The following is a 24,672-nucleotide window of genomic DNA, read 5'->3' on the forward strand; positions in this document are numbered from 1 at the left end:
ATTTACACTCAGCGACCTTCATAATTTAATAGAAAATGAGGCAAATAACCCCAAAAACTTTCATTTTTTGAAAAAAGAATCACCTCTTTCACCAGACTGGGTACAGGCCTAAATATGTACAAACAGAAAAAATAAATAAACAAAAATATATATATGAATATATTTGTTTAAATTTATTTACATTGTCAGTGAAATAAAAAAAAGATCATGACAGACCTATTTGGATTAAAAATATTTAAAGAATGATGCACAATAATGTCAGAAACATGTTGAGAAAGTAAAAAAAAGGTTTAGTTTTGTATTTCATGTTGAGCTTAAGGATATATTTATTAGTAGGTGAGATGATCGTCAGACATGATTTTGATGGAGTTTAGTGTGTTAGTGAATGTGTGTTGTGCTTTACTGCCGCCTGCTGGACGGTTAGAGACTCACGCTCCACTTGTGCGCGTCCCAGGCGTTAAACCAGCCGGTGAAGGTTGGCGGCTCGTAGCCTTGTTTAACAGTGGTGATGGGGGTCCCGGCGTCCCGTCCTGCCGGATGAGTCTTCAGATACTCTACTGCACTGCTGCTGGACTCCTGGATCTCATACTGGTTTGCCGAGTTACCAATCCAGAGAAAAATCTGAGGGATGAGGAGGAGATGACGTTTAAAAAACTGATTTAAATATAAGCCACAAACGTCCAGTCCTGACAACGAACACCAGCAATATGTTTATCATATATAAAAGATATTTATTAAGAAATTAGACTAGTTTTATTAACAAGCAATTGTGTATTGTAATATACTCAACTGAGAAAGAAAGAGAAATAGTACATGTACAAATGTTATTATTAGAATGAAATGTAAGCATTTTCAAACTGGGTTATTATGGTTCTCTTAAACCAAAAACTAAATAGGCTGCACGATGGGTGCAGTGGGTGGCACGTTCGCTTCACAACAACGTGTCTGTGTGGAGTTTGCATTTTGCCTGTGTTGGTGTGGATTTCCTCCGGGTGCCCCGGTTTCCCCCACAGTCCAAAGACATGTGGTACAGGTGAATTAGGTAATCTAAGTTGTCCATAGTGTATGAGTGTGTATGGATGTTTCCCAGTAATGGGATGCAGCTGGAATAGCATCTGCTACGTAAAACATATGCTGGATAAGTTGGCAGTTCATTCCACTATGGCTACCCCAGATTTATAAAGGGACTAAGCCAAAAAGAAAATGAATGAATGAATAAAAAATACATCAATAATTTAAAGTAAATGTTGGCATGATTTTTTAAAAATATGTATTTATTAAATTAAGTTATTTTATTTCAGTGCCTTATCAAGAAAATATTTCTTATTTTGATTTAGTTGAACCTAAAATGAATCAAACTAAAATAAAAACTAAAACATAGAGTAAATAAAAGTAAACAGACATATTTAAAACAAATAAACAAACAAAAAAACAAACATACAAACAAACAAACAAACATACAGTACATGGACGGACATGCACACTCGAACACACACACGCACAGAAAACAATAAGGAAAAAATAAGAAAAAAAATTGTCAAAACTTTGCCAAAATATTTTTTATGAAAACAGAATAATTAAAACTAGGTATTTAGAAAATAATTACTCTAAGATTCAACTCACGATACAGTAAGCAAATATAATTTTATTTTGTGTATTTTTCCCCGCCATTGTGACTTTCATTTCACATCTTTTTTTCTCAGGACCGCATCTTTACCTCGCTCAATTACGAGTCAAGAATCCATCTTGAATTTAAAGTTATATTTCTTATATCTCTGAGATAACGTCTTCTATTCGGAGAGCAAAAGTCATATCACAATTTGTAAGAATAAATCAAAATTTGGTGTCAAACTAACTCAAACTATAATTTTCTCTCTTTTTTTCTTCTGTTTCATAAACAAGTTTCCTCATAAAACCCTGAAATAACCCTGCATAACCCTGAAAGAAACCACCATTTGTCCACAGCCGCATTCAAACAGTGTTAATCTGCTGAAACACACCTCATCCCAGGTGTCAAGCAGCATGACGTCGTCCTCATCCAGGTCATCCTGAGTAAAGTCGGCCACTTCTGTCATGAGGAATCGACCTGTCTGATTGGAGCACTCGAACAGACGGGGCTCATGAAGTGACACCTCTTCCTCCAGTCTAATGGAGACAATGGATATGTTTACATGGACATCAGTGGGCCCACACAAACTGCCTGAACACAATTTCGGCAGATTTTTATTAACCTACGACTGATTGTTTTATTTACTTATTATTACCTGTTACTTACTTATTATTGCATGTAAATTTACTGTAAATAAGGCTTTTCTTACTTTGAGTTTTGTCTAGATTCTAGTCAGGGGCTTAGGGATTTAGGGTCCCTAAGCAATCCCAGGAATGGGGCCCTAACATCGAAACTCAAAATATTCTCTTTCTCTATAGATATTTTTTCCTATGTAGATTTTTTATTGTTTTTGTAAATATAAACAGCATGTGAAAATATATTTTAAGTGGAACCTTTATCTTCTTAAAGTAAAATTAAATACAGCAAATTCACAAATAAAAAGCAAGTTCACAAAGTATGTACAGTTAATTAGCCATATTTGTGATTAGATTTTATTATTTGTATGTGCAGTACGGACGGAACATTCCACTATTTGCCGAAGCCCCCCGATTTTGAATAGAAGAACTTACTTTAAAATCTTAATGGTTATGGAGAGATTTTACAACATATGATAGAAAACTTTAAAAGAGCTTTATGATTAATATACATAGGCTTCTTGACATAGGGCCCTGAGAGGCTGTTTACCTCACTCATTGGCTTAATCCACCCCTGATTCTTGTCCAAATATCTACAAATTCTTCAATAAACAAGCGTTTTCTAGGCAAGTGAAAAATATGGTCTTGTTTTCAGAAATAAGGAATCTAAAAATGATCTTATTTCAAACCAAAAACAAGATTATTTTACTCACCTCATTCATATTATTTGCTTGTTTAAAGGAAAAACACTTAATTTTGAGTTGTAATTTCTATATTAGATTAGATTTAGATTAGATTAGATTCAACTTTATATGTGCAAATTTTAAATGTGCAAATGTTAAACAGTGCAGTTATTGCGAGGAGTTTAAGTTAGAGGAGAGTGAGGGGTGTATTGGGGGGGGGGGGGCAAAAGTGTCAGTGTGGGGCAGAGTTCAGGAGGATGACAGACAGTTTTTTTTATATTAAAAAAAAAAACTTATTTTTTTACTTGTCTAGAAAATACATCTTGATTTTACATGTGTTTGTATAATTGGACTGGAAACGAGTCTTTAAATGAGACATTGCATTTTATTGCAATGTGAGAATGATCATATGTCCTGTGTGAGTTGCTGTTTGTTTGGTTTTAGGATTGTACCTCTTGTCACTGGCGTATGGAGCTTTTCCTCCCAGAGGCACCCAGAAAGCAGCTGGTTCCTGACCCTCCATCACAGTCTGCTTATCCTGACCAGAGAGCAGATCAGCCACAGCTTTTCCCATCTCTCGCTCATCTCCACTGCAGCCCTGTGACAAACAAACACACAGGTCTATTATGTGTATACTATACACAGTTCACATATTAATCCAAATCTAACCAATACATGTACAAAGACATTTTGCATCCATAAAACAACAACAGCAGCAACAAATAAAACATTAGTTTAATTAAAAGAGAGATCAGATTAAAATTGAAATTAGATTACATTTTAGTTGGATTTTAAAAGCTACTTTTCATCATGGGGAAATCCATAGGGGGAAAGACAGCAGCAACAGTTACAGATTTCATTCATAATGTTTTATATACTGTAGGTATTTAAACAAATATAGAACATTGGTTATATATAAACATTAAAAGCATTATTTATATTGTATAAAACGTATTAAATAAGGTGGCACATTAGCTCAGTGGTTAGCACTATCGCCTCACAGCAAGAAGGTCACTGGTTTGAGTCCCGATTGGGCCAGTTGGCATTTCTGTATGGAGTTTACATGTTCTCCCCATGTTGGTGTGGGTTTCCTTCGGGTGCTCCGGTTTCCCCCACAGTCCAAAGATGTGAGCTGTAGGTGAATTGAATAAACTAAATTGTCCATTGTGTATGAGTGTTTCCAAGTATTGGGTTGTGGCTGGAAGGGCATCTGCTGTGTAAAACATACAGTATGCTGGAATAGTTGGCAGTTCATTCCGCTGTGGTGACCCCTGATAAATAAGAGACTAATTCAAAGCAAAACGAATGAATTATTGTATTAAAGGGTCACAAAACACCAAAACACATTTTTTGAGCTGTTGACAGTCGTATATGTGTCCCACACTGCTAAAAACACTATTAGGACACATATATTTCACTAAAAAGTGTAAATTTGTTGTTTTTGCGTTATTTCAAGCATATTAGTACTTCCGGTTTGAAACAAATTTTTGAAGCTGCGTCACGGCCATGACATAATAGCGTTGTATTCCAGCGTGCAGACTGGACGTCTGTGCCAGAGTGTGTCTTATTACGTCTACCAATCAGCGCGCCCTATTGTGCAACTTCATTAATATTCATTCATCACAGTGTTGACGACAGACACACCACGTTGTATTGGCAAAACAAGCGTGAAGTGTTGCTTTTATAGTTTGCTGCAGTTAAGTTTCGTTTTCATTTTCTCTCTGTGAGAGTGCAGCTGGAGTCACGTGTGGATTAACAGTGTACACAACGCTCGACAACAATAACTTACGTGTCTAAGGAGAATTATTGTTTACCTGAGAGCTGTTCTCATCTGCAAACGCTGATTGTCCTGTCTCCACAGATTTGGTAACAGATAGCGACCAGTGCTCTTTGTTTATTAAGTTTGTTCGTATCGAACTAAGTTAACTATTGCACCGAGTGTAAACATGTTAGCACCACAACCAAACTTTAACCTCGTGTCGGGTTTTCACCGCATTTAGTGACCGCAATAACACACGCGGCTTTCTGACACTACCTGCTGTGTGCATCTAAGTTTCCGGGAAATGCGGAGGGTTTTTTTCTCTAATTCGCCGTGCGGTATCAAACATTGCATGAAAAATACATGCTTAGAGCAGTTCCTCGAATCAAATATCTCGTTTGTCGCGAGGGGCATGAATAAATTCCCTGAATGAAAGAGCCAAACTGCAGGTGAAGTCCACCATTTAATAATTTGGCAAATAATTCGACTACAGATGTCCATGCAGGTTAAACACCATCACTTTCTCATGTGTGTGTATGTGAATTTTGACTCTGAAACTTGCGTGTGCCCAAATAGACACTTCCACACCCTCCCACTTTAGTTCCTCCGACACTCCCCCCTAAACAGAGCTGGACACGCCCACTTTTCTGACTTTTTCCAAAGTAGAGGTGTGAAAACACCCAGCTGAAACGAGGGGGTTTCATGGCCCTTTAAATAACCATAATTATGTATTAATTGTGATTATTAATTTTTAATAATTTTTTTTAACCATATAAATGCTATGCTTTTCTTGTTTTAAGTTTACACACTTTATTATTATTAGTACTTATCTATTTATTCATTTATTTAAAACTAGTTGTTATAGATTGATTTGATTTTATATTAATAGTGTATAGTGCAGTTTCAGACTTGCCTTGCCATACCACAGGAAAACAGTCTGATATGTTTTGAGCAGAAAGACGTCATTGGTGTTGAGAGAAGAGGCTCGGGCGGGAACCTCTGTGGCCTTTGTGTTCAGCTCATGTGTTCCTCTGACCTGGAAGAGTCTGGCAGCAGGATCAGGGTTCACAACACCCGACCGGCCTGTGCCACCCTGATAAAACATCAATAAAACAGCATCAGCACTGACAAAGACAAACAAGTGCTTCCTACTTTATTCCCACATTCAAAATAATTTTCAGTTGCTTACAGTATATACAGTATATACTGTAAGCAACTGACAATTATCTGTGGAAGAATTTGATGATGTCTATGGAATTATCTGTTGCATACTTGAATTATTAAATAATCACATTAAGTAAATTTTACATACATAGTCAAGACTGAAATTATTCATATACCCCTAGGAAATTCTGACTTAAAGTAAATGAAGAAATATTTTTACTTAAATATTTTTTTTTACAATGATTGTACATTGTGTTAATATCTTTTGGGAGAATCCTGTGTCAGTTACAGTCAAGAAAAAAAAAATGCTTGTTGAGTAAAAATAACTTTAAGTCAGAATTTGCCAGGGGTATGACTAATTTTGGGCTTGACTGTATATATTTAAACTACTGAAAACTATTTAAACTATTTAAACTAAATGAACTATTATTGTTCATTTATTTGCCAGGAAAACACTTCTCATTTTTTAAATTTAGTTTAAGGCTTAAATTTAGCTTATTTATAAATCTATTTTAGTTAATCAATCAAAATATGTTAACATTACGGTTACCCATTGGTACTAATATAACATTAAAATGTGTTTAAAGCATGAGTGACATACTTTAATAGTCATATGGTGCATATTTTCTAAAAGGTCAGAATGAAATCATATATTAAAAATCTGAGAAATTAAGCAAGAAGCTAAGGAAGTAAAACAAGTGTCCCAGAGATGGCGAAGAATTCTGATGAATGAAGAGGTGATGATCACCTCGAAGATGATGAGTCGGCCTTTAAAGATGGCCATGAAGTGTCTGGGCTCTTTTCCCATGACCACTCGGACCTGTGTTGGGGCTCCATTGTATTTGTTATCCAAATTGACTGCCTGATAAGCGGATGCCGTCACCTCATCCTGTGTGGCGTGACGACCCTACAGAACACAAGCTTCATGTTATATAGACTAGACATCTCCAATGTGTTCATCCAGATTAAAAGACAGTATAAATGTAGCATTTTACCAAACAACTCAAAAATAAACAAGCTCAAAACATTTTACACCTTGTTTTTCATCCATATTTAGGAATTTCCATATATGATCATATGTATTGACAGATAAGCGTATACCAGATGTAAACAAAATAGAAAGGTCTGAAGTTGAGCAGCTTGAAACATTTAGACTGTGTTTACATGTATTTAATGTTGTTTAGTTGTAATTGGATGGTTAAAAAAATGCATATTAATACCAGGTGTAATCATGGCCAACGAGGTCAAAAATCTACAAGCATTAAACTTTTTGTTGTTGTTGTTGTTGCTTGTTCAAACTACTTATTTAAAATGAGCTGAAACACAATTCTTAAAATTTCCTTGGGACAAATCAACTCTTTTATGTTCAATCCCCATAAATTTGTAAAATCTAATAAGATTTAACTTAACTTAATTCAGTCATGCCGTCCCGACACATTGCTGGTTTTAGAAGAAATGCCAACTGACCCAGGCTCGAAACAGCGACCACCTACTGCACCACCGCGTCGCCCACATTTTTTACAGGTAGCTTAAAGGTTTTTCTAACCCCATTCACACCTGTAATTGGTTTTGTTTACATGTGATTGGATTTTTAAAAAATCCTAATACCAGGTTTAAACAGGGCGGAAAAAGTATAGACAGTCTTAAAATGTTTCAAACACCTCTACACTTAATAAAAGCACTTTTGCTGCTTGTTTAAACTATTTTTTTTTAAATGAGCAGAAACAACACACTTTTAACTATGTTTTTTGGACAACATTATTGTTTTATAACCTTATTGTTATCCACTTAAATTGGTAAAAATTCTTAAATTAATTTAATTGATTTGTGTTGCGAAAACATGGAGTTGTGAGGAACCCCACAATTTTTACAGTGTAAGTTTTGCACAGTTCTTTCATGTTGTCCCAACACAAATTGATTAAGTTAACAAATTTAAATGGTTTGAACATAAAAAAAAATTATCACAAAAAAATCTTTTTTTTTTATAACAAAAAGAATTGTTGTTTTAAATCATTTTTTATAAGCATGAACAAAATCATTTTTGAGTTTACACTGTAAAAATGCAGGGTTCCACACAATTCATTCATGTTATCCCAACACAAATCGATTAAGTTAACTTAACACGTTTAACAAATGTATTAGAACTGAACATAAAAAATTAAGTAGTCCCAATGAAATCTCATGAATTGTGTGGTTTCAGCTCATTTTAATAAAGTAGTTTGAACAGGTAAAAAAAACAACAACAACAAAAAAAAAAAAACATTGAGTGTGAAACCTGTAGTTGGACTAATGAAAACATTGATACAAGGTGTGAACAGGTCTAATCTTGTCAAAAGTGAACAAGCTCAAAAGATTTCAGACTACATTTACACCTGTATTTATCAGCGTCCACTTGTGATCGAACTGACAAAAATGCATCTTAATAAAAGTGTAAAACAGGGCAGTAATAGTCTGGAATGGAGACTGTTGAGATATTTTAGATACCTTTTATACTTATATTTAGCGTTAACCACTTGTAATAGCATTAAATGGATGATTCACCCAAAAAGGAAAGTTCTGTCATTATTTACTCACTCTTTACTCGTTTCAAAACTTTATAAGTTTCTTTTTTCAGTTAAATGGACAACTTCTGTTGAAGAAGGCTGAAAACCTGTAACAATTGACTTGTATAGAATTAGTTTTTCTTATTACTGTATATATGCCAAAAGTGACAGGTTTCCCGATTTCTTAAAACATTTTTTATCTTTAACAGAATAAATCAATTCATAGGTTTAGAACCCCTTAAAGGTAGGTAAATAGTGAGAGTTGTTTAAGCACATTTTTATTTTTGGGTAAACAATCCCTTTGATAAAAAAATATGAAAAAGAAATGGAAAACAGGACATAGGAGGTAGACTCTATTTACACCTGTATTTGCTGTAGCATGATCCAATTATAATGCTATTGATAAGAAAAGGGCATTTGATTAGTATATGTGTATGTTCTTTCCGCACAATGCATGTTTTGTTCTTCACCTGCCAGATGTAGAGGATATACTGAGGTTTGTTGGCTCTGTTGTAGGTGTACAAAACTAGATAACAGTCTCCTCCATAAAACTGTCCATAAGTGCTTCGATCCACTTCCTTGAGTTCAAGATTCTCGATCCGCCAAACCTGAATACAAAGCAGTGGTGATGTTCAATATCAGTGTGACAGGAATCCCAAACGTATTAATATTTTATCATACCTGAACTTGTCCTGAGGCATCGTCTACCATCCGCTCCTGAGCAGCCAGTTTCGGCTGTGCGTGAAGCTCCATGACGTCAAACTTCACCTGATCCACTTTAGCTGAATGACAGATGAACATACAGTCACCACACTGACCCACTACTGAAACATAATGAGAAATAACACTGAATGACCAATCACCTATCTTTCCTACTGAGTGTGTCTTTCCCAGGCCTTGAGTTTGACCTTTTTCAGTCCAAGACTTGAAGAGCTGTTTAAACATAGCAGATTCTCCTCCTTCACTCATGACCTCCACTTTAGTGCTGGCCGGGTAGTTCTTTGCTTTTATAAATCCCTGTGTCGATGAACATTTGTGCACCAATTGTGAAAGATTTTGGCCATTTTGGAGAATAATAATAATTCACAAACTTTTGTACTTACAACTGCCCGGCCCATCGCCGAGCGCCTCTCTTCATTTGAAGCTCCTTTTCCCTTCCAGACCATTATCGAGGTGCCACCTTGATCTAAAATATAGCAATCCTGCAAACAAGACATACATCAAACCATTCATCCACTTTCAGTTGTGTAATTATATAATGGTAATGTGAAGCATTAGGTATTGAGATTTGAATTTTGATGTCTCACAGAGGAGCACAGCAGATCCTGGGTGAGTGGACTGACAGCCACTTCCTGTACCAACAGCTGACCACTGGCATCTGACACCCTGTGAAAAAACCCAAGCTAATTAAAGTCATTTTGTTTAATGTTAGCACTAAATTATCAAGTAATTATCAGCAGTTGTTATCAACAACAAGGATGTTGCTAATGCTTCAATGCTAGCTATTTAGACAATCAATCATTGAGCTGGATGAGAAGAGCCCTGTTTGATTGACTAGGAAATGGAAATAGCAAGTGAAATGGAAGAGATTCATTGCTTCTGGTCCCATCCAGCACTACCTGTTCTTCATTTGTTCTTCACCTGTTCTTGAGTTGTTTGTTTTCTCATGCAGCACATGCTCTGTGTTTTAGGTTCATACCCAGTTTTTTCACTCTTGTTGGCTCTTCTATTGGCTCTGCCATGGGGCTTCCATTCTCTAGCTTTGTCATAGTGTACTGATTCTCTGTTTCTGCCTCATCTTTCGGTAACCTCAATTCAACCTCAGCTCATCAACCAACTGAACTGTCCAGCCTCCTCATCCCATCAGTTCGACTAGGGGGCAACATCCTTCCAGCTCCATCTTGGCCAGTCACAGCTGTACCTTTGCCATGAACTTCTGGACTTTTGACAGTACTTCATTCCTCCACCTCCAGCATGCTCCTCCTTACCTCCACCTCTATCCTCACTCACACCATCACCAACTCTACAGCAGCTGTGTGTCGTATCTCAGTCTTGATCTTCTGGTCCTTCTGTGGCACCTCATTTCTCAGCCCATCAGGAACCTCTGTCTGTTATATCACGTCTGTCAGCTGACCTTAAAATTCTATCATGGATCATCCCACCACAAGCTCCTTCAGAATTCCTTCCTCAGTTCATTCATGGCATACCATCTGTTTCCCTCAACCCCTATTCTGCCATCGGAACCTTCACCGTCAACCCCACAATTTATCAGTTACAACTTGAAGTCAGGTCTTCCCAGATGTCAGCTTAGCTTTGGTTTAAGGATTTTGGTTTTTTTTTTGCTCCATATTCAAGTTTGTTCCTTATTTGTAATGGCAATTCATTATATAATTATTCATAATAATTCATTACATTTATATAATGCTTTTCTGGGCACTCAAAGGGTGGGACTGTGATGTGATGAAGCCAATTTGATGGTATGGTGATAGTTAGGAGGCCATGATGGACAGAGGCAAGTGTGCAAGTTTGGCAAGGATGCCAGGAACACAATGCTGCTTTGTTTGAAAGAAATCCTTGTATTTTAAATGACCACAGAGAGTCAGGACTATGGTTTAATATCTCATCTGAAGGACAACTCTCACCGAGAGTACAGTGTCCCTGTTGATATATCGTGGCACTATAATCTAAGCAACATAGGCTCATCCTGAAAACGTAGCCCTGTAGACGTTTCTGGAGATTGCAAATTATGTTTGTTTGTTCATTTGTATACTTTATTTTCCCTCAAGGGGAAATTTTCTTTGGACTCACAGAGCACTTCAGCAAGTTCAGACACAATAACAATTAAAAATAAGCAAACAAGCAAAAGAGATAAGTATGAGATAAGAGATAATATGAAGCCAGAATTACGTATGGCTGCATTTCCTCTTTAAAACAAATGACATGGGACAGTATGACACTGTTCCTTTTCGCACTTACCAGCTGACCAGCTGAGGCTTTCTCGCTGTTACAAGTTTGTCCTGTAGATTACCATGTACGTCGGTGGACTTGAGATGCAGAGAAGAGCCAGGTCAATCATTGCTTTTGAAAACACTATTGGTTGGGTTTTTTTAGGGAGGAGGGTGGGTTAGTCAATCGGTCAGTCAGTCAGTCATTCAGTGAGTCAACAGCGACCTCTGGTGGATTTACATGAGACAGCAGCCGCGTATGGCACTCGCGAGAGAAATTTGAGATCTCAAAAAGCATACACAAGTGGATTCGTGAAAACAAAAACTGCAAAAAATACGTAGCTCCTGGGACGTATTTGGTGCTCTCCAGAAATGTATATAGAGGTATGTTTTTAGAATGAGCCTGGGTTGAATCTAAGGCCTCATCTGACTTTCCCATGTATTCTACAATTCATGTACTAACCAGGTACAACTCTATTTAACTTCAGTGAGAGCTGCAGAGAACTAGCTGCTAGCCGATTAAGACCTGTTTGTATCTGTCTGTCCTTGTTTAGTCCCTTTTTGAGACCAGCTCAAGGTCTGGGACTGTTTGTACGATACAATTTTTTGTTGTTGTTTAGTGTTTAAACCCTTCAGGAAGGCTGTTTTGCTTTTTTTTTTAAAGTTTCTGTTTTTCTGCATTTTTATATGACATAAACTTTACAGTTAGAAAGACTGATGAAAGTGTTCATACTGGTAGAGTTTGACATTGGAGATCTGGTTTTGGCCTGGTTTGTCATCAGGTATTGCCTCTTTCATTTGACCAATCCTCTGACCCAAAACCGAGGCCATGACCTTCATTAGCTCAGGAGAAGCTTCCTCCTGTGCACCCTCAATCACGCCAATCTGAGCCCGTCCTCCTCTCTCTCGGTCCCTGATGTCCTGAGCCAACATAACAGCCTACAAAACACAAAAATAAACCCAACAGAAATCAAGGCATCTGTCATTGTAGTATATTCAGTCCTGTGTATTCCTCTATTAGCTTTAATGGTATAGTTCACAAAAATTGGTTACTTACCTTTATGTCATTCTAAACCAGTAAGACCTTTTTTCGTCTTCAGAATACAAATTAAGATATTTTAGATGGAATCCTAGAGCTCTCTGACCCTCCATAGACAACAAGGTTCTTGAAACTTTCAAAGCCCAGAAAAGAAAATTATCAAAACAGTCCATGTGTCTTCAGTGGTTCAGTGGAAATGTTATGAAGCTCTGAGAATACGGCTATATGTCAGCAACGTAAAAGGCATTAAAGTTAAAGTTAAAGACTATAAAATACACAAGACATGTCACTCATATTGTTTTGAACGGGGAAAAGTGTAATAATATGACGAATGAAGCCCCGCCCACTAGTACAGGAGCCAATCATCGATCGTTATAGATTGATACTTCTTCGGGGGAAAAGCTCGGACCAGATGTGTGCTTTTATGACAGTTAGGTGGTCAAAAAGCGCACTGGAATCTCAGTGAATACTTGCTACACAGACATTAAAAATATATCCAAATAAAGCTTGACATCTGTGCTTTTAAATGAACCATCTACACTTGAAAACAAACATTTTTGGTTTTCTAATCTGTATGAAACGAACGTGAGGTACAGTCTGTCTAGTCCAGCGCACATCACATCACAGCAATTACTCAAACACCCACAAACTTGTAAACTAAGAGTCGCTTTTATTCCTGGAGGAGATTCACCATTAAGAACAAGTTGAGAATTACTTAAGAAGGCCAGTGCAATCAGACAATTATAATACAGAGAATGATAATATGTAAAATGAGGTTGGTGTCAGGATCTCCTTCTTTTTGAGTACGCATGTGCATTAAGCTCGAGCAACCTGAATATATGCCGGTTTTGTTTGATTTGGATGTTTAGAAATAAAACTTACAAGACAGTTATTGATTAATTTTATTGGTGGTTCCAAATATGTAATGTAATAGTAAACTTGTCAAAAAGTTTTGGAGAATTTGATGTTTCCCCATTCAGACAGAATGCCCGAGCAAGAGGCATTTCAAAGATGGCTGCCGAAAAAAATGACCTGCCTTAAAGGAACTTTGATACAGTACACAATGCTCTCTTGAACATTCAAATACACATTACATTTTACTTGAATTGATGATGATGAGAAAAAAACTGGTAAAAAAGTTGATATTTTGATTACACAAAGTATTTTTATGGCTTCATCAAATTGAGATTGAATCACTGATGGCACATGGACTGGTATTGTTGGTACATTTCTGAGCTTTCAGAACCCTGAAGTCTATAGAGGGGCAAAGAACTCTCATATTTAATTAAACACATACCAGTTTGTGCCTCACAGGTCTCACGGTTTGGAACATTACAAGATTGAGAAATTAATGACAGAAGTTTCATATTTAAGTTGACGATTTCTTTAATTACCTTTAACTTCTCTTGTCTGTTGCTTTGAGGACCATTCCATTGTATTATAGCTTTTCCCAAGTCTAGCAGGAAAACGTCCCCTAGATTAAAACTGTTCCAGGACACCTCCACCTGCAGAAAGAAATCAGAAACTCCTGAAATAATCCTGTTGTGTCCTTAATAATTTGTGGCATATATAATATATTTAACAATGTGTTTCTTTCTAAAATGTGCAAGGAAAAAGACTGGAGTAAGAGAGATATGTCAGAAGACACAAGGATAGTCTGCAGTGATCCAAAAACAAGATTCTTGACCTTTCGATTTAATAATTTACAGTCTGACAGCTTCATCTACTGATCCTTTTAAATCTGAGCATTTGCCCGCAATAGAAATATCTGTACTCACAAAGTGAACTAAACTGCGACCAGGATAATGAGCTATGACACCCTTTATAAATCAAGTTAGGCATAAATTATTGTTTTGTCATTTAAAACAAGGGTGAAATAAATTAGCCTGTCATTTTTCTACAATAAACATGTTAAAAGATTATTTTACATTTGTAATATTATACCTTTCCCACATCAAACTATAGTTGCTTTTATCACACATCTCAGATTCTGGTGGAAACTGAATGTTAGCTTGGCTCTTGTGAATCAATGTTTGTTTATTTTTGAGGAGAAAGTGTGACTCATTAATATTAATAGAGTGGGCAAATAAACATTCTACTATGAGGAAGGTGTGGCTTGATAGATAGATAGATAGATAGATAGATAGATAGATAGATAGATAGATAGATAGATAGATAGATAGATAGATAGATAGATAGATAGATAGATGGTAAAAAGTGTGGCTCATGGAAAATAACTATGATTGTATTAGATGTATTAGAATTCTACTACAAGAAAGGTGTGGCTTATGAATGCTAATTACTGTATGGTGGGTCAGTAGTGCATCTTATACGTAAATATAACTTAGGATAGATAAAATAAAAATAGAAAAACATTCTATTACAACCCCCAATCAGAAAAAGATGGGACAGTATGTAAAACGCAAATAAAAAAGAAAGAAGGGATTTCCAAATTTACGTTGACTTTTATTTCATTGCAGACCATATAAACACAAAATATTTCATGTTTTGTGTGGTCAACTTAATTTCATTTGTAAATATACATGCTTTCCTGTCATTCAGCGCAGCAACACAATCCAAAAAAGTTTGAAATAACAGAAGCAACTCAAGACTATTAATCAGGTAAATTGTTTAAATAATGACATGATTTGAAACAAGTGATGTCTAGAGGTGATTGTAATTATGATTTGGTACAAAAGCAGAATCCAAGAAAGGTCTAGGCCTTTCAAGGAGAAAAAATGACCCAAGAATCGCCAGTTTGACAAAAATATGTGAGAAAATAATTGAAATGTTTAAAAACAATGTTCCTCAAATAAAGATAGGAAGAAATTTGGATATTTTGCTTTCAACAGTGCATAACATCATTAAAAGGTTCAAGGAATCTGGAGGAGTTTTAGTGTGTAAAGTACAAGGATGCAAGCCTAAGCTAAACTATTGTGATCTCCGATCCCTCAGACGGCACTGCATCAAGAATCCTTATTCTTCTATAAGCGATATCACCACATGGGCTCAGGACTACTCTGGCAAATCTTTGTAAAGTACCACAATACGTAGTTACATCTGCAAATATGGCAGTTAAAACTGCACTGTGCCAAAGTGAAACCCTATGTTAACAGTGTCCAGAAGCGCCATCGACTTTTCTGAGCTCTAAGGCATCTAGGATGGACCATCACACAGTGGAAATGTGTATTTTGTCAGATGAATCAGTATTTCAGGTATTTTTTGGGAGAAATGGGAGTCGTGGACATCATCAAGAAGTTCAAAAATCAACAACTTTCATGGGATGGGGTTGTGTCAGTACCCTTGGCAAAGGTAACTAGCACTTCCGTGATGGCACCATTAATGCTGAAAGCATCTTTTCCAGCGACACTCACACATATTTCAACAAGACAATGCAAAACCACATTCTGCACCCATTACAAGGTCCTGGCTGCAGAGGGAGAGGATACAGGTACAGTACTTGACTGGCCTGCCTGCAGTCCTGACCTGTTTCCAACAGAGAATGTGTGCCACATTTCTGAGCACAAAATGCGACAAGGAAGACTCCATACTGTTACCCAACTTAAGACTTGTTTGCAGAATGAATGAGATAAATTCACACCCTAAAACTTAATCACTTGGTGTCTTCAGTTCCTAAAAACGTAAATTAAGTGTTGTGAAAAGGAATAGGAACATTACAGAGTGGTAAATGCTTTAATGTTCCAACCTCTTTTAAAATGTGTTGCAAGAACCAAAATTGGAATATGTGTTTATTTTGAAATAAACAAACATTTTTAATTTGTTGTATTGTCTGCATGAAATACAAGTAAAAATTAATTTAAAACTCACTTCTTTCTTTTTTCTGTTTTTCCTACTTTTTTGGATTTGGGGTTGTACTGTATAAGTGCCAATAAATAGTTAATATTTGAATAGCAAGCAGGTAATACGTCAGTCAATGGTGTGAATTTTAACTTGACCTAAAGGGTTACCAAAATGATACTGTTTTGCATTTGGAGGTGTCTGTTGCAGTAATTCACCTCTCTGCCAGTCACATGTTTGGTTCCTTTGACGTGAAGCAGGCGCTGAATATTGTACACGTTGGTCTCCACATGAGTGAATCCTGATGCTACTCCACCTTTTTTATAACTACAGGAACAAGTGCAAATATTTAAACCACTATAGAGTAAGAAGCCCCTGAAAAGCAAGTCAGAAAGTCTTTGTTTCACTCACATGAGGCCATTCTTGAAGTAGCTTTTGAATTTCACAGATTCATGGCCCTGGACCTCACGGTATTGAACAGGACTGCCGCCGAAATTCTCGTCCAGCTGGGTCACATAGATGGCTGCTGCTCCCTGCTCATCCTGAGAGGAACTGTTACCTATCCAGTAATGGATGTCAATGGATTGTGCAGGGTTGTTGCTCACCTGAGTGACACATGGAAAAATGCATGAGGACAAACATACTGTAAATATAAAAAAGTACATTTAAAAAATATATATTTATTTGAAATAACGAAATAAAATAAAGAAGTTATTATTATCAGATTTAATCACAAAATTGTCAAAAATACAGTCAAATGTTCAAGACATGAAAAAAAAGTTATACTGTGATGGAAAATAAACTTTAAATTGCAAGATTTAAAATCAAAATTTTAAGAAACAGTCACAATTGAATGAACTCACAACCTTTATTACAACAGTATGATAACTCCTAAGATCCTCGAGCCCAGGGCTCCCTACTGTTTACAAGGCGAGAGGGGAGTTTGAGCTCAGGTAGGTCTCGAGAACTCCCCTGCTCATTTATGGGTGATGACAAATTAGAGATTGCTATGGAGAGATATTCTACTGATTAAGAGCTAATCTATGGTGCCAATTTGCTTTGGTCAATTCATGTCTCATGTCCTTGGACTGTGGAAGGAAACTGTAGAACCTGCGGGAAACCCACGCGAGCATGGGGAGAACATGTTTATCTCCTCACAGAAATGTTGACTGGCCTGGTAATGACTTGAACCAGTGACATTCTTGCTGTGAGGCAACAATGCTAGCACGCTGGGCCGGCGTGCTGCCTGATCAAGGAAAATATGGAGGAGTAGGGGTGGAAGGGGGGATTCTTCAAGACGAGGATAACTGAGGTAAGAAACTCAGTTTTTTTATAGTGAGTTAGGAATCATTTGATTGGTAAATCAAGTGTTAGGTAATGCAGGACCAGCCGTGGTCAATCATAAGCATGTGATCTTCTCAAAATTAGTTTATAAATAAACTTCATAAAATATTGCTAAATGAAGATGTTCAAAAGCATCGTCTTTTACAAAAGCACTTTTAAAAATAAGTTGTGAATTAAACTGAATTGCAGATGACTTACATTAAGTATGATGTAGCAATCGCCCTCAAAAAAATTCCCAAATGCTTGCTCTGGAACAGCGACCATCTGCATTTTCTAAAAACAGAATAATACATAACGCTAGGGATAACTTGTTTTCATATGTTTTGTTTCAAAGCTTAATGAAATCTGACAAATAAAAGAGCATGGAAATAAGCAGCAACAGTGATGTCTTACATTGATCGTCCAGATCTGCAGGCCAGGCTTTCGCTGGATGTTCTTAAACAAATCGTGGGCTTCAGTCATTCTGCTGAACTCTGAGAAGAAATCCCAATGCTTGAATTATCTGATTCAAAACACATAACCAAAAATTTTTTCTTCATGACCGATAATAACAATAGGTATATTACACAATATTCTTACATTTATGTAATATGTATATTTATATAATATTTAAATACATGCCAGCCAAAAGTGTCATTTATTATGAAACATTTCGAAAGTAAATTTCATCCTTCCACTAGTGAAAGTCCACCATTTTTTCTTCTCAACGTTGGGAAGTCAATAGTGACCATAAACTATTCACATCCTTTAAAATATCTACTTTTGTGTTTTCACTATAGTCTACTTATGTAACGATTCACTGATTTAAATGATAATCAGAACGAGTCTCTCTCTAGCTAACAAGCCACTAATTCAATTCACCCAGTACGTGTGAGTCACTAGTAAATGATTCACTGAATTTTCACATTTGTTCAAAATGAATCAAAAAATGGGGGATCTGCTCAGCTTGAGTGACTGTGTCTGATGGCACTGAGTATAAGCTATTATTGTTAAATTGCAGAATTTATTTTAATAATTGTAAATCCAAACTAGATCCCAATGGTCAGTTTATCAAGTAAATCCACTGATAACATTCAAGCTGATGAAGTCAGGACATGTTCATATTTATGGACTGTGTACAAACAGGGTAGGTTTTATGTACACTAAAAAAATGACTCATGATGAAGTTTATCATTAACTGTAACCATTTGATTTTAGTTAATTTGTCAGATTTATTTAAATGTATGTTGTCAGAATCCTTAAAATCAATCTAAATCTGCTAAAATTGAATACTATTAGATTTTGTCATAAGAATATAGTAGCAATATATCTAGCTGCACAATATGCTATCCAATTAGTTACATTCTATGAGATTGTTATACTTAATATTCAGGGGCAAAATTCATGCAGCTCCATACTCCACACAATAGTTGAATTAATACGAAACATTTAATACACATTGAATTTATTGATGATATAAATCTTGTTCTTGTTTGTTCAATTTATGGTTAACTAACAAATATCAATGACACAGTTTATTGGTTCAGTTATGTTAAAAGTATGTAATACAAATGGCTGAAAATAGTTTTTCTTGGCCTAAACATTGTTTTGAGTGTAAAAACAACAGAACATTAAAATGCATAAAACATAAAAAATATTTTTCCTGCAACATATACAATAATCCATCAAGAAAGAAGCGTAATGTTTAAAACTTAAGCACATTGAAAATTTAAGCTCTCTTGTACCTGGACTCAAAAAAAAAATCTTTTTCTAGAGTTATATTTTTGAGTATAGTTTTACGTGAGTGCTTAATTTGTGTATTTGTTCAATAACTGTAAATATACATTCAACGGCCACTTTATTAGGTACACCAGTCCAACTGCTTTTTAATGCAAATTTATAATCAGCCTCAGTGGATCACATGGCAGCAACTCAATGCATTTAGTCATGTAGACATGGTGAAGACGGTCTGCTGTAGTTCAAACTGAGCATCAGAATGGGGAAGAAAGGGAATTTAAGTGACTGAATGTAGCATGGCTGATAATGCAATTGGGCTGGTCTGAGTATTTCAGAATCTGCTGATCTACTTGGATCTTCAAGCACAGCCATCTCTAGGGTTTACAATGGTCTAAAAAAGAGAAATATCCAGTGAGCGGCAGTTCTGTGGGCACAAATGCTTATTTGATGCCAGAGGTGAGCTGATAAAAAGGCAAAAATAACAAATGAGCACTCGTTACAACCGAGGTATGCAGAAGAGCATCTCTGAACGTACAAATGTCGAACATTGAGGCGGATGGGTTACAGCAACAGAAGAGCACACTGGGTGTCACTCCTGTCAGCAAAAAACAGGAAACTGAGGCTACAATTCACCAAAATTGGACAATAGAAGATTGGAAAAACATTGGCTGCATTGATGAGTCTCGATTTCTGCTGTGACATTCAGATGGTAGGTTCATTGGCATTTTAGGCAGTTCTGAAAGCAAAAGGGTGTCTAACCCGGTACTAGTAGGGTGTGCTAAATAAAGTGGTTGGTGAGTGTAATATAAGCTTTTGACCAAGCTGACATAACACATAATAACAAAATACACATTTAAACGTGCAGTTTACAGTATTACATTTCAGTTTTGAACCAAATGTTGTAACAGACATTTGCAAAAGCAAAAAAAAAAACAGGAAGGACTTTATTTATTTATTTCATAAAGATGTGCTTCATCACTCATAATGCTAAGTGACGGAGAACAGATGGTTTTTGAAAGGATGATGAAGAGGATTTGAATATGAGGAGATTTAGCGAGGCTAATTAACAGTGATACCCAAATCAAATCTGCTCAATAAACACAAAATTACCAAAAACCTGCTTCCAAATTCATATTACAAACTATGAGGAAATATTTAGCAACTCTGCATTCATATGATAGCCAAAATTCCTTTCAGACGTTTGCCTCAGTCACTTCAAAGGAAAAGCCGTTAGGGCAACTATCCTGCAAATAAACAGCAGTAGCCAGTCCTCCCTCATAATACTCAGGGCTAACAGTGAAAAGAAACGCTGACCTTTCATGATCACCGCACAGCTGTTGCTAAGAAACTGAGGTGCGGAAATATTGACTCAAATATTGAGTTGAGGAAGAGAACGAACACAAGAAAAACCCTATAACAGGATGAAAAAGATGACGAATTTAAGGGATAGTTCAACCACAAATCATCTCGTTCACTTTGTTATCATTTACTCACCCTCCATTTTGATGTACGCTTTGAGAATTGTGTCAAACACAAAAGAAGATATTTTTGAAGAATGTTGGAAACCGACAGCCATTGACTTCAATAGCATTTTTCCTATTATGGAAAACAATGATTACAGGATTCCAACATTCTTCAACAAAAAGAAAAGAAAGAAGAATCATGTTCAACAGGAAAATAAACTTTAAAGTTTTGAAACCAATTGAGTAAATTGTGAGAAGTATTTGTTTTCATTTTTTCGACTATATCTCTTTAAGAAAATGCAGAGTTACAAAAGAAAACTATCTGAACAAATCTTGGAAAATAGCTGCTTAGTAAAGAAAATGCGCTACACTGCAAAAAAGGGACATGTCAAGCAACATGTCTATATGTAAATAAAGCTTGATGTATGAAAAATAAGACTCAAAACCATGTTTACTTCAGTAAATGCATCTTGATTTTAGAATGCTTATAGATTTTAATGTAAAAAGGATCAATATGCAGTGAAATACTTTTAAGAAACAAAAACAAAACATAAAATAATACTAAAGATAAGCACATTACTCCATCTTAATATTTTACATTGTACCTTTTTGTACACAGAACAGTTTGAGTGCATTTACCTTTTTTCATTCCATTTCTTTTTTTTCCCTGTATTATGACAAAGCCATTCTACAGTTTTTTGTTTATAGCTGTTATGCCTTTATTTTTTAATTTTCACTGCCACTGTTGTTTTGAAATGATTAAAAAAATACTATAAATAAACATTTATTTCACTGATAACTAAAAACGATGTGTGCTTTCTGTCCTGTGCAACTGGTTCTTCTGTCTATTGACAAAGCTTTTTATACAACAGTCGGCACAGGCTTTTTCAGAATAATCAATGACAGAGTAGTTTCATATTTCCCAGTTTGACAAATGTAAGCATTTCTGTTCCACACAATTTGTAAAATAACAGAGTAACAAATCGAATGAATTAAATCTTGTGCTACAAATCCAAAGATACTGCGAAGTTATAAGTAGTGGTAATAAGTAAATATTTGACATACAGACATATAAGACTATCATTTTTATGTTGAGTTCAATGTCTGAATAATTGTCTTACCTGTGTGTGTCAGACAGAGGTGTTGTTGAGGTTGGTGTTGTACTGTATGAATGAATTGTGTTTTCCTCTTTGTGCTGATCAGGGAAAGGCTTTTACTGTCCAGCCCTACAGGTGAGACACACCTTCTAACTCACACAGCACTGTATATGGAGAAAAACTGCAGCTGCTCTTGACCTCACTCGCAAGCCTACATTAATACACCTATACAAATGAAAACTCCATTTGAAAATAAAACCTTTAGAAGCAATCAAACGCAAAAGACAATCATTAATGACTAAAGTATAAGTTTGTCTGTTCTGTATTTTCATATTGAACAGATACAGTGCTCAGCATAATTGAGTACACCCCATTTTCAAAATGAATATTTTGATCCATTTCTTAGTAAATATACTGTAGGCAATGTATTTTGATGCATTTAAACAAAACAGATTTACAGGTATTAAACAGATACATTTATTAAAATATAATTTTAGTTACTAAACATATTTAAATTCAAGCTAAATGTTGCAAAAAAATAAATAAATAAATTACAACCTACAAAATTTCAACTAAGTTTTTCAAAAAAATTTTTTGCTTCTTTCGATTTTTTAAATTTGTATTTAATATTTCATTCAATCATTCTTTCATTCATTTTCTTTTCGGTTTAGTCCCTTTATTAACCTGGGCTAACCACAGTGGAATGACCCGCCAACTTATCCAACATATGTTTTACTTCAACTTCCAGCAGCGACCCATCACTTGGAATTAATAATTTTCTGTGACATAAATTTGGCTGCACTAGTTTTTGGACTGTTATCGTAAGTTATTTTGGTTAGATAAGCTCCAATTGTGGCTTCAATACTGACTAATCTAATGTATATGCACAAATACTGTATAATATTATATAGCTTCCTATTAAAAAGATGCATTTAAAAGACAAATTTGTGAGGGGTGTACTTATATATGCTGAGACTGTACACATATTTATAAAACTGTAAGACTTTAAGTGTAAGACTTTAATTGTTGCTCCAGTGAGTTGAGTGAAAATACACCCAAAACACACACGCACCACAGTTCCACTGAGTGAACACACACACACTGCTGCAATGAGTCAAGACACAAAGCACACTCATGCTTCATTACTTAGTACTGAGTACGAAAAAGTCCACAAAAGGAGGTCTAATCCTCTCATATATGGCTCTGAAACTCTGGAAAAGCCGTCCTGACTTTCTCCGAGGCTCAGACACACTCTCACAGAACAAAACTAGATTAAAGACCTACCTTTTTATTAAAGCATATACACAATGCATCAGACATAGGATGCATGAGTGTGCTTCATTCAGGTAAGTGGGCTTGACAAACCACCTGTAGGACATACTCTTTTTATTACACCAGGCACTTGTTAGAAATACTGCTATGTTTTATATATTTCTTTTCATGATTGGTTTTATAACTCATTTATGTTATTTATAGCACTTCATTTTCGCATTGACATTTAATATCTCTTGTTCAAATACATTATGAACAGCAGCTACGCTAATTCGTTTTTTGTTCTCCACTTCCACCTGGGGATGCCCATCCTGAGGCCTCATAGAGATTGAGGAATTAATTTTACTTAATTATTTTATGGTATTTTATAGTAACTTAAAAGGAAGAATTCAGGCAATAATACCTATTATACGGCACTGTACAGAATAACAAACAGGCCTTTTGTAACATATTTCCTGGATATAATGGTTTAAGTGAGATATTTAAATAGATCTCTAGATTCAGTTCACTAAAAGCAATTTCAATTCTGTACTGAAGGTGAGCTGGTGAGAGTATGTTGAAAAATATTTGCATCATTTTTGACTCTTTAATGTATAATTCTACATTATTTGTTTATGCATTACGATGGAGACCATTAAATTCATATTTTCATTATTTTGGCTGAAGTCCAGAGCTGTCTGGACCAACATGAGGGTGAGTGCAATGCATAATAACTACATGTGTCATTTTGGCTGAACTAATCCTTATTCCTAATTAAGAATCTGCTTGTTTGTCATGCATTCTGTCAGTAAATCAAGTGTGTGTAAGATTACTGGAGGTCAGCGAGTCTGGAGTGTGTCTGGATTCCTCTCGCATCGGCTCTTTCACTGTTAGATCAGAAGGAAAGCTTCATTTGGGACACACAGACATTCTGGAGAGCCGGAGAGAGGAGACACTGATTAATCTGTTCCACTCCAGCAGATGGAGAGACTGAGCGAGAGAATTCCCTGCGAGAGACCCCTGGACTGATATCAGAGGCAAACCACCCATCAGCCGCTAACAAACACAGATAAGAAAAGAGAAAATGCTGCTTCATTAATGCTCAGAGGATTCAGCTTAATTGCAGAGCAGAAGCGAAGGCATTCTGACGGAGGAGAGAGAGGGACGACACTTCTGTCAGACCACAAATATAATGTGTGTGGGACATTACAAGAATAAATGTTAAACAGCACTTCTGTCCTCTATTTGTCCATCCATCCATCTATTTAGCAAGAATAAATTGATGAATGTATAGATATACAGTACTGGTGGATTACTATAGAGATGTACTGTATATGTATATGTATGTATATATATATACACCATTCATCAATCATCTATTCTTCCATTTATCCAATAACCTATCATCCATTCACCCATGTTCTTCCCGGGTGCTCCGGTTTCCCCCACAAGTCCAAAGACATGTGCTATAGGTGAATAATGTAAGCAAAATTGTCCAAAGTGTATGTGTGTGAGTGAGTGAGAGTGTATGGGTGTTTTCCAGTGATGGGTTACAGCTTGAAGGGCATCCACTGTGTAATACATATGCAGATAAGTTGGCGGTTCATTCCGCTGTGATGAAGCCTA

General features: G+C 36.0%; 1 protein-coding gene across 6 annotated transcripts in view; it reads right to left on the minus strand.

Annotated features, from left to right (window-relative positions):
- The window catches only part of vill (villin-like), a 32,461-nt gene that overhangs the window by 4,832 nt on the left and 2,957 nt on the right, over positions 1 to 24,672 (minus strand). For 2 of the 6 annotated variants that reach the window (XM_087309462.1, XM_087309460.1), the window contains exons 1-17: positions 21,820 to 21,871; positions 17,913 to 18,021; positions 17,718 to 17,792; positions 16,587 to 16,780; positions 16,394 to 16,502; positions 13,772 to 13,882; positions 12,072 to 12,277; positions 9,701 to 9,779; positions 9,497 to 9,595; positions 9,257 to 9,410; positions 9,075 to 9,175; positions 8,864 to 9,001; positions 6,599 to 6,757; positions 5,600 to 5,779; positions 3,380 to 3,525; positions 2,001 to 2,145; positions 433 to 621 (exon numbers count right to left, since the gene is read on the minus strand). In XM_087309462.1, the coding sequence (XP_087165588.1) occupies positions 433 to 621; positions 2,001 to 2,145; positions 3,380 to 3,525; positions 5,600 to 5,779; positions 6,599 to 6,757; positions 8,864 to 9,001; positions 9,075 to 9,175; positions 9,257 to 9,410; positions 9,497 to 9,595; positions 9,701 to 9,779; positions 12,072 to 12,277; positions 13,772 to 13,882; positions 16,394 to 16,502; positions 16,587 to 16,780; positions 17,718 to 17,792; positions 17,913 to 17,981 (2,154 nt within the window). In that variant the 5' untranslated portion in view covers positions 17,982 to 18,021; positions 21,820 to 21,871. Of the gene's footprint in view, positions 1 to 432; positions 622 to 2,000; positions 2,146 to 3,379; positions 3,526 to 5,599; positions 5,780 to 6,598; positions 6,758 to 8,863; positions 9,002 to 9,074; positions 9,176 to 9,256; positions 9,411 to 9,496; positions 9,596 to 9,700; positions 9,780 to 12,071; positions 12,278 to 13,771; positions 13,883 to 16,393; positions 16,503 to 16,586; positions 16,781 to 17,717; positions 17,793 to 17,912; positions 18,022 to 21,819; positions 21,872 to 24,672 lie in introns of those variants that run through there. The other 4 variants (XM_087309458.1, XM_087309457.1, XM_087309461.1 and 1 more) reach the window with 2 other exon arrangements.

The sequence above is a fragment of the Danio rerio genome, chromosome 24 (genome assembly GCF_052040795.2).
Source record: "Danio rerio strain M-AB ecotype USA chromosome 24, GRCz13ab, whole genome shotgun sequence".
In the NCBI taxonomy this organism is placed as follows: domain Eukaryota; kingdom Metazoa; phylum Chordata; class Actinopteri; order Cypriniformes; family Danionidae; genus Danio; species Danio rerio.